The 10,725-nt window shown below is 57.7% G+C and overlaps 1 protein-coding gene across 2 annotated transcripts; it reads left to right on the forward strand.

Annotated features, from left to right (window-relative positions):
* Positions 1–2,048: 2,048 nt before the first annotated feature.
* On the forward strand, positions 2,049–7,259 carry LOC128850838 (vasopressin V2 receptor-like). Of its 2 annotated transcripts, none has more exons than XM_054055851.1 (3): positions 2,049–2,207; positions 3,294–5,545; positions 6,403–6,614. In XM_054055851.1, exons 1-3 carry the CDS (start codon positions 2,202–2,204, stop codon positions 6,434–6,436), a joined length of 2,292 nt encoding a protein of 763 aa, XP_053911826.1. In that variant the 5' UTR covers positions 2,049–2,201; the 3' UTR covers positions 6,437–6,614. The 2 variants fall into 2 exon arrangements, with proteins under 2 accessions (XP_053911826.1, XP_053911827.1); XM_054055852.1 differs by having other exon boundaries at positions 2,057–2,207; positions 5,374–5,545; positions 6,472–7,259.
* The last annotated feature ends 3,466 nt before the right edge of the window (positions 7,260–10,725 follow it).

Genomic DNA, 10,725 nt, shown 5'->3' on the forward strand with positions numbered 1-10,725 from the left:
CTTCCAGGGCCACCAGGAGGAAGAGGATAAAAAGGTGAGCTGGGACCACAGACTCTCATGCCTGCACCATGCTGTCAACACTGCTGCTGCTGCTGCCGCTGGCACTGCTGGAGCAATGTCACACACCACAGCACATCCCAGCATGCAGCTTTGGTGTGAAGTTTGAAACTGCTCCAGCCACTGCCCAGCAGGCCTAGTGGACCATCCTTGGGGATGAGATTGTCGCGGGGGGGTGACCACACTGAGGATATCAGAGGGAGAAATCCTCATCTGGTTTCTGGCAGTGGGGCCAACTGCATGCAGACATAGATCTACTTGGGGTCCCCCTTGGGCAAAGCCCCTCTGCAACAAAGCTGTCTTTATGCCATCAAAACCCACCCTGGGCAGCCAGCTCTGCAGCCCCAGCCAGAGACTGGCCCTCAGAGCTCCTGCAGCCCCAGTGCCAGCAGAGGGAACGGGAACTGGGTAGTGACTCTTCACTTGGGGCAGGGAGGGACTGTGGAGAGGAACCAGGCTAAGCCCCCAGAGAAATGCTTTGGGCCATGAAAGGTGAGCGTTTCTCCCCTGAGGGTGGAGAACCACTGGATGACATGGATTTGTTGAAACGAGTCTAGAAGAGGCCACAGAGATGATCCAAGGGCTGAAGCACCTCACATATGATGACAGGCTGGGAGAGCTGGAGTTGTCCAGCCTGGAGAAGAGAAGGCTTCGGGAAGACCTTAGAGCAAATTCCAGTACTGAAAGGGGTTGCTTGAAAGCTGGGGAGGGGCTTCTGGTCAAGGAGTGGAGGGATAGGATGAGTGGAACAGTTTTCAGCTGCAAGAGGGGAAATTGAGATGAGATCTTAGGAAGAAATGTTTTCCTGTGAGGGCGAGGAGGCCCTGGCCCAGGTCAACCAGAGCAGTCATGGTTGCTTCACCCCTGGAGATGCTCAAGGCTAGTTTGATGGGGTTTTGAGCAGCCTGATCTGATGGAACACGTCCTGCCCATGGCAAGGGGTGGGACTGGATGGGCTTTGAGGTCCCTTCCAACTCAATCCATTCTGTGATTCTATGAAATTGTGTGGGAGAGTGTGGGGATATGGGGTGATGAGGGGACATGGGTGACATTGGGGTGGGGGGACAGGGTGGTTATGAGAATGTGAGGACACGGGAGATATGGGGGGATGTTGGGGGAGTGAGAAGAAAAGTGGTTGATAGGGATGGGTGGGACATGGGGGCAACTGTGGGGGTGATGGGGGGAACATGTGGACATGAGGGGGTGGGGACATGGGGGGATGGGGCAGTAGAGGGAACATGGAGGACATGGGGTGACACAGGGTGACATTGGGGACATGGGTGACAAGGGGGGATGTGGGGGCATGGTTTGCTGATAACACGAAACTGGGGGGAGCTGCTGACACTTGTGAGGGTGAGGAGGTTCTGCAGAGGGGTCTGGACGGGTTGGAGAGCTGGGCAATCGCCAGCCACAGGGAGCTGGGTTCTGCCCCTGGGACACGGCAACCCCGGGTGTCCACCCAGCCTTGGCAACATGAGGCTGGAGAGCAGCCCTGAGGAGAGGGGTCAGGGGGCTCTGGCCAACAGCAAGATGACAGTGAGCCAGCAGCATGGTAGCTAAGACAGCAATCATGTTCTGGGTGCATCTAGCACAGCATCACCAGCCAGGTGACGGAGGGGATTGTCCTGCCCTGCTCCACACTGGGGCAGCCCCACCCCAAGTGCTGAGGGCAGTTTAGGGCACCCCTGGATAACAGGGACCTGAAGCTCCTGGAGGGCACAGAGCTGGTGAAGGGTTTAGAGGGGAAGAGTCCCAGGAGCAGTTGAAGTCACTTGGTCTGCTCGGCCTGGAGTCTTTGTCACCCTCTCTCTGGGGCGGGGGTTACCCCCAATCCCCTCCCCCAAACGCCTGGATCTGGTCCATCTGGATTCCTAGCTTCTTTCCTTCCCTTATCAAGATTTTCGGGAATGAGGAAGGAATTGATGCTTCCTCCCCCCCCCCAACGATGATGTCAGAGCACAGTGGGGGGGAGGGGGGGAGGGGGACGGCGCCTAGGGGTAAAACAGAGGGGAGAACCAGTCTGCCCAGTTCACCCTGGCCTCTCACAGCTCCACCTGCATCAGCTTTACTGGTGCGAGGGGGGACCCAAGAGTGCGGGGAGCACTGGCCCCCTCTGCAACTGAGGGATCCCCCTCAAACCAGGCATGGAGGTAGGGAGGGACCCGGGCATGTGGGGCGGGGGCTAGGTGTGTGCGTTCTCCTTTTGCATCCCCTTACATGCCCCCCTTGCACAACCCCCATGTCCCCTCCCGCCCTTGCACCTTGCCCATTCCCCACCCCCTCTGCCCCCAGACCCCTCCTGACCTTCTCCCCTCCCCCAGACCTTCCAGCCCCTCTCTGCCCCACAGACCCCCATCCTCTCTCTCCCAATCTCCCCCATTCCAACTCCAGCCTTGCTTTTCCCTCTCCCCACACCCCTTCTCTAACCCAGAACCCCCACCCCCTCCCCACACCCCTTCTCCCCTCCAGAACTACCCGATCCCACGATCCCCCTTCCCCCTCTTTCCCCTCTCCTCACAGATCCCATTATGCCCCCCACTCCCTCGACCCTTCTCTACTCCCATCCCCTACCAGCCCTCTCATTCTTAACCCCCACCCTCTCTACCCTCCTCTCCCCACAGCCCTCCCATTCTTAGTACCCCCACCTCTCCTACACCCCGTGCCCTACAGCCCCTGAACCCCAGAACCCCCACCCCATTTTTACCCCCCACCCCAATATACCCTCTTTACCCCCTTTCCCCCCAACTCAGACCCCTACCCTCCTGCTCCACTCCCATATGCCCCTCCCCTCCCAGATCTCCCCATCCCCCTTTAATCGCCTCTATCCTCCCCAGCCCCCTCACTCCCCCCTGAATCCCCCCTCCCCACAGCCCCCATTTGCTCCCCATCCCTCACCCACTCTCCAATTTTCCCACCTCCTTCTCCCCCCAGCCCCCCCATTCTTACCCCCCCATCCGTCCTCTCCTTCCCCCAGCCCCCCTCAAGTCCTCCCAGTCACCCGACCCAGAATTCTCCCCCCACTCCCTTTCTCTCCTCCCCGCATTCCCTCTCTCCCCAACCCCCCCCTCAATCTTACCCCCTCTCTCTCCCTTCCCCTCTCTCTAACCCAGCTCCCCACACTTCCCCTCTCCCCACAGACACCACCACCCCTTCTACTCCCCCTCTCCCCACCTCTAACTCAGTTCCCACTCCCCGGCTCCTCACAGACCTCCCCTCACCCCCTCTCTCCTCCACAGACCGCCCCACCTCCCACCCCCTCGGGCACTCCCTGGCCCCCCCGTGATGCCCGGCTGGCTGCGGCCGAAGTTGGGGTCCTGGCTGTCATCTTGACCTTGGCGTTGGGGGGCAACGTGCTGGTGCTCCTGGCCCTGCGCCCTCGCAGAGGACACGCCCCGCCGCGCCCAGCCCCCCCCTTGCGCCGCTACCTCCGACACCTCAGCATGGCCGACCTGGGGGTGGCAGGGGGGCAGGTGCTCCCCCAGCTCCTCTGGGATGTCACTGATCGCTTCCAGGGCCCAGATGTCCTCTGTCGGGTCACCAAGTATCTCCAAGGGGTGGCCATGTTTGCCCCAGCCTACGTGGCAGTGGCCATGGCCTACAACCGCCACCGTGCCATCTGCAGACCCCTTGGGGGGCGGCGGGGTGGGGGGCACAGGGATGGGCTGTGCTGGGGGTCGTGGGGATGGAGGCGTCGGGGGAGTGTGGATGGGGAGCAAGGACACGACAACAACATGGAGAGGGTGCAGAGTCATGGGGACACCAAGCATGGGGCACAGGGACCCACTGGGTGCTGGGGACGGAGATGTGGGGACATCAGGGGTGGGACGTGGGGACACATTGGATGCTGGGGGCAGAGTTCGGAGGACACTGGGAATGGGGCATGCGGATGTGAGGACACCAGGGATGGGGCACAGGGACCGGTTGGGTGTTGGGAACGGGAATGTGATAACATTAGGGACAGCAAGGATGGGGCGTGGGGATGTGGGGACATCAGGTGTGGTGCATGGGGAACTATTGGTTGTTGGGGATGGGGGTGTGGGGACACCACGGATGGGACACAAGGGCACAGGGATGCCAAGAATGGGGCATGGGGACCCAGTAGGTTCTGGGGATGGAAGTGTGGGGACACCACAGATGAGGTACAGGGACGTGAGGATATTAGGGGTGCCACATGGAGACCCACTGGGTGCTGGGCACAGGGATGTGGGAACACATGGCCTACCAGGTATGGAACACAGGGACATGAGGACACCAAGGATGGGACACAGGAACCCACTGGGTGCTGGGGACAAGGACACAGCGGCACAATGAATGGGACACAAGGACATGGGGACACCAGGGATGGCACAAGGGGATGCATTGGGTGCTGGGGACAGAGAAGCGGGGACATTTGGGAGACTAGGGATGCGAAACGGGGACCCATTGGGTGCTGGGGCTGGGGAGGTGGGGACAGCAGGGATGGGGCACTGGGACGCAGGGACACTTGGGATGGTGTGTGGGAACCCACTGGATGCTCGGGACAAGGGGACAGCGAGGACATCATCACCACAACGTCCCCCCTCTGTCCCCCAGCTGTCCCTTCCACTCTGATGTCCCCCACTCTCTATGTCAGCCCGATATCCCCAGCCCCCCATGTCACATCCCTGAGGTCCTCAACTCCTTGTGCCATCCCCATTCCTCCCACCTCCCATGTCAACCAGGTGTCCCCAATACCACATGTCTCCCTCTCTATGTCCTCAGACCCCCATGTCACCCCCCCAACGTCCCCATCACTCTCTCCCTCCTACCAGGTGCCCACGAGGACCTTGTTACTGACCACCACAGAGTGGGTACAGGCCACCATGGGAAGGTCTGAGGCCACCATGAGGTGCTCACAGGCCATCATAAGGTGGTCTCAGGCCACCATGAGGTGGTCTTGGGCCGCTATGGGTTGGTCATGGGCCATCATGGGGTGGTCTTTGGCCACCATGAGTTTGACACAGGCCACCTTGAGGTGGGCATGGGCCATCATGAGGTGGGTTCAAGCTGTGATGGGATGGGCACGGGTCACCATGGGGTGGGCTCAATCTGTTGTGGAGTGGACACGCTCCACTGTGGTTTGGGTACAAGGCCGGTGGGGACCGTTGGCCACTGCTTGGACCCTGGCATTTCTCTTTGGGTTGCCTCAGGTGGGAATTTTTGGGCAACAGGATGTGGGAGCGGGTGAGCAGGATTGTTGGGCCACCTTCATCCAACCTTGGGGAGCCCGTGCCTACGTCACTTGGGTTGCACTGGCGGTGTTGGTGGCCCCGGCGGTGTTGTTGGGGGGGGTTACAGGTGGCAGTGACACGAGCATTGGGACCACGGGGACGTCGGAAAGGACTGGGAAGGGCAAGGGCCAAGAGTTATCGGATGGCACTAGTGGTGTTGGGGGTCTACATAGGGTGCTGGAGTCCCTTCTTCTGTGCCCAGTTGTGGGCAGTTTGGGATCCCCAGGCTCCGGTGGAAGGTAAGGGGGAGGGGATGTGTGATGGGAGGGGAGATGTGGAGATGGATGTTGGGATGGGGGCAGGGCCATTGGGATGGGGACATGGACACATGGGGATGCAGGGATGGGCATTGGGATGGGGTTGGGGATGTGGGGATGGAGACATGGGGATGGGGACATGGGGATAGACTTGAGGATGTGAGGATGGGGTTGGGGATGTGAGGATGGGGACATGGAGATGCGGACATTGCGTTGAGGACATGGGGATGTGGACTTGGTGATGGAGTTGGGGATGTGGGGATGCAGTTGGGACATTGGGATGGGGATGGAGACGTGGGCACGGGGGTGGAAGGATAGGGATGCAGTGATGGGAACGCAGAAATGGGGCTGTGGAGGTGGGTTTGAGACATTAGGATGGAGGTGTGAGGATGGGGGCATGGGAATGGGCACAGGAGGATGAGGACGGGGATGGGGACAGGAGGACATGGGGAAGAGAACATGGGGATGGAGATGCAGTAATGGGGATGTGGGGCTGGGGATATTGGGATGGGGTTGTGGGTGTGGGGTTGGGAATGAGGACGTGGGGATGGGTTTGGGATATAGCAATGCAGACATGGGCATGGGGACGTTGGAATCAGAACAAGGGGATGGGGACACTAAGATGGGGGGTGTGGGGATGGAGACATGAGGATATGAGGATGGGGACATAGAGAAGGTGTTGGAGACATAGAGGTGGGTGGATGGTGATGGAGATGAGGATGGGGACATGAGGACACGAGGACATGGGCATGGAGACAGAGGATATAGGGATGGGCATTGGGATGGGGTTATGGACGTGGGACACAACACCATGGGGTCACTTCTTTTCATGGGGTCAGGGTTACTTGGGTGAACCCTGCTGATCCCACATGAGCTTGGATGACTCCAGATGACCTCGTGTCCCCCAGGCCCAGCCTTCACCATCCCGATGCTCCTGGCCAGCCTCACCAGCTGCACCAACCCCTGGATCTACGCTGCCTTCAGCACCAGCCTCTCCCGTGCCATGGGCCGCATCCTGTGCCCCTGCCGCCAGCAGCGTCCCCTGGGCTCCTCCCCAGCCCCCTGCCAATAGGGCACTCACCTGTGGGGCTCAGGGGACTCGGGGGGCACAGGGAGGGGGCTTGCACGAGGATGCTCGAGGGGTCTTGTGCTGTTATGGGGGGCTTGCATAAGGACAGGGCACTTGCAGGGCATGAGGGAATCACACGAGGATGCATGGGGGCTCACACGAGGACGGGGCATTCGTAGGGCAGAGGGGGGCTTGTGGGATGTGAGAGGCTCACACGAGGGTGCACGAGGGGCTCACATGAGGACCAAGAGCTCACATTGCAGCATGAGGGCTCACGTGCGGACACATGGGGGCCTCGCAGTGAACAGGGGTCTTACACTCAATCAGCCCCAGCGTGGCCTGGTGCCAGCGCAGAAGAACTCGCAGCTGTAGCTGGCACTGCCACAGCTCGAGGCTCTTCCAGAGCCATCGTCACTGTTGGAATGAGGAGCAGGCAGAGTTGGCCTGGGGCATGCAAAGCCCTGGCATGGGGAGCCAACAACTCCCATCGCTGAGCTGACCCCAGCACTGACGTCTGCAGAGCCTGTGTCCTTGAGACCCATGGACACCCGTGCCTCTGTGGCACTGCATGACAGCAGCCCCAGCTGCATCAATAAAACTGGGACAATCCCATGATGGGGGAACTTACCCCTGTGTGCCAGCTCTGTGTCCATTTGTATCCTGTCCCTTCAGAGTCTGTCCATGTCTCCTGGGGGTGTGTATCCCAGGGTGCACATGTCCTGGACGAATACACACCTCCAGGAATGGAGATGCTTCAGCCTGTCCACTCCTGGCCTCAGTCTGACCCCTGCCTCCCTTTCCCAGCTCATCTCCATGTCCCCAGCCCATTTCTATTTGCCAGCTCTGTGATTCTCTCCTTCTCTGTGTCTGTGAAGATGACAAAGAAAAGGTTCAGCCAGGAGAACTTCTTTCCCCGTGAGTTCAGCCAAGCACTGGCACGAGACACCCAGAATCTCAGTACTTGGAGGTTTTCAAACTCAAACTGAATCAAGCCTTGATCAACTTGATCCATTTCTGGCAGGTTGGACTGCAGACACCCTGAGGGCCCTTCCAACCTCAGTACTCTTCTGATCCCGCGATGATGCTGGGCCCTGTTTCTAAATGGGGCAGAGCAGATGATGGGGCATGAATCCTCCTGTGGTGTATGTGACCATCTCAGCCAACGTCAAACCCAGTGAAGAGAGGTTGACAACTCCGTGTGACTCGCTCTGTGCAAAGCCTGAGGAGTCCTGGGCAGGGAAGGTTTTGGGAACATGGGGCTCTGTGACAGACATCAAATGAACTTTTTTTAATGCCTGTGGGCCTCTCAGGTGTTGAACTGAAGATGAACTGAAGGGAAAGAACTAAAGTAAGTAAATCTACCCATTTTCCAGCACTGGAAACGGATGTAGGACACAAATGTTTTCAGCTACAGGGACACAGAGACCTGATGCCAGTGTAGATGCCCCAGGAACTGCTCCTCAGCCTCCATCTGCAGCTTGCAAGGTGCTCTGGTCTCCCACAAGTCGTCTGTGACAGACTCCAGTCCCAGGCCAGCCCCTCAGGGGTGCTGGATGTGTCACTGCCTTTTCATGGTCAGACACTGAGCTCTGCCTGGAAGAGGCCCTCTTAGATCATCAGTGACAATGCCTCCAAAGCCCGGGAAGAAGCCAGTCTGATGTGAAGTGAGTTGTGCTGGACCTGGCCGCCATGGATGAACAGGGACCTCTCTTGGTTCAAAGCCCAGAAAGAAGCGCAGGAGGCAGAGACAGCTGGCCTGGTGGTGCAGGGGTGGAGCCGAAGTTCTGAGGTGGCTGGAAATGGCTGGTCTTGGGCAGGGCAGCCAGAAGGGCTTCTCTAAAGGTTCTGTCAGCACAAGGAAGGCAGCTGAAGGAGCTCTGGTCCTACTGCCTATCTCAGTCAGGGACAGATAGATAAAGTCAGTACAAACACAGTGATTCCTCAGAAGAGAGGGTCTCCCTTGAGAGTGCTGGGAGAGGATGGTTTTGGTTGAGGAACTGGAGACACCTGGAGATTTTCCTATACATTGATCCACAAGTATGGATTGTTCCATCTCCTTACACAGAGACAGTTAACGCAGACGTGATGAGACCAGTGCAAATGTGGCCATCCAAAACCAGAGTGGTTCACTGAAGCTTTTTACCAAGCATGACTCCCTCTGTGCCCAGTGTTAGAGTTTGTGAGGACGGTGCAGAGCGGGGAAATTTGGGGGGCCTAGACTAGCTGCAAGACACAAGAATTATCTTTCTTAATTCTGTAGCCTCAGTGTGATGGGAAAGTTGAGAGCAGCTTAAAAATATGAAGAAATGAAGCAATAGAATAAAAGATGTAGAATGAAGGAAAAGTCTTACTGCAAATTTAAGCTTCAAAACTTGTTAGTGTTGTTACCCTCTGTGTTTTGCTCTGTCCTGTTTTAATGCACTGATCTCTTGGGATTCTGTGCACTGCCTTTGTTTGCAAAGGAAAGGAACCATAAATTAGTGTGAGATGCAGTGATGGGGACATGGGCACGTGGTGCCAGTGCAGGTGCCCTGGGACCCTCTGCCCAGGCTCCAGCTGCAGCTCCCGAGGAGCTATGTTCTCCAGGAGCTCCTGTGTGCCAGCTGCCCATCCCAGGCATGGGCTGCAGAGACACTGGGGCCTCTGGAGGCCCTGCTGGGTGCTTGTGGTCAGGCAGAGGAGCTGGGGCTGGAACTCTCTGGCATTTGGACACAAGTTTAAAGGTGTGAGCACAGCCTCGTCACCTGAAGCCATGGAATATTGTCCATAACCTGTCAGTGCTTCCCATGAAACTACAATGAGGAGCTGTCAGGATGGGCACTGAAAGCAAGAGGAGAGCTATTGCCCTTCCCCCATCTCTGCATTGTCAGGGCTCTCTCTTTCAGGCTGTGCATTTCATCTGCCCCATCTCTCACCGCTTCTCACCTCTCTTGACACATCTAATTTGGTCTGAAGTCCCATTTCCAGCAGCACAGCTGCACAGAAGCCCTGGTCATTGCTCTCTCCATTGCCCTTCCCCTCACTCTTTGGTCACTCAGGCGCCTCCCAACAATCTAGTCTCTTTTTTGAGCTTCAGGGAGTTCAAAGATGGCCTGGCTTACCCTGCTTGGTCTGGCTCTGCCTTCACCCAACTCTTTAATCGTGATTATTTCATCAATTCATTTCATCAATTCATTTCATCAATTCATTTCACCAGGAGGTGAACCTCATGGGTGGCAGCTTGTCCTGGGTGTAGTGTTGATTTTCATGGCGAATCTCACCTATTTTGTTTTGTTTGTTCAAAACTCAGAGCAATCCCTCCCTACCTTTGTGCAGCAGGGTCTGCAAGGAGAGCAGGGGGGAGCTCAGGCTTAGAAGAAATATGCAGGCCTCCTCCAAAGACGTGCAGGCGAGGAAACAAAGCACAGGACTTCTCCAGGATGGGCCACGTGAAGAACTGATGTGCTGGACTCTCCTCCAAGGTTGTGGACGGGAAGAATAAAGCAGGAGATCTCCAGGTGCAGCTCAGGAAGAATTAAACTGAAGGACTCCTCCAAGACGCTGCAGCCGAGGAAGCAGAGTGTGAGACTTTGCAGGGTAGCAAAGCCGTGAAGAAGCAGAAGCGGGGGCTCCGGCAGACCATCGTGGGAAATGCCAAGCGCAGCACTTCCTGGGCCTGGCACAGCCGAGAAGCCAAGACAGGACTCCAATGAGGTATTGCAGACCAAGAATGAAGCGCTGGACTCCTCAGGCATTCTGCAGAAATGCAGCAAAGCGCGGGATGCCTCCAGGGCAATGCAGGCAGAGAAACACAACTCCACGAGGCAGCGACGGGAAGAAGCGAAGCGCAGAAATAAATCCTCCCAGGTGATGTGAAGAACAACGAAGCACTGGACTCCTCCAGGGCAGGGTGGCAAAAAAGCCAAACATTCCAGGACTCCTGCTGCGCAGTGCAGGGGATCATTCCAGGAACAGGACACCGCTGTGCTCTCAAGGCCACAAAGGCTGGCCCCCGACACCGGCTCGGCGCGCTTGACTCCCAAGCCAGGCTGTGCACGGAAGCCTGCTGCCAAGTGCTGCCTTTTTTTGTTTTGTTTGCACCCTTGCAGCAAGG

This window comes from Cuculus canorus, unplaced genomic scaffold, assembly GCF_017976375.1.
Source record: "Cuculus canorus isolate bCucCan1 unplaced genomic scaffold, bCucCan1.pri scaffold_94_multi_2_16, whole genome shotgun sequence".
In the NCBI taxonomy this organism is placed as follows: domain Eukaryota; kingdom Metazoa; phylum Chordata; class Aves; order Cuculiformes; family Cuculidae; genus Cuculus; species Cuculus canorus.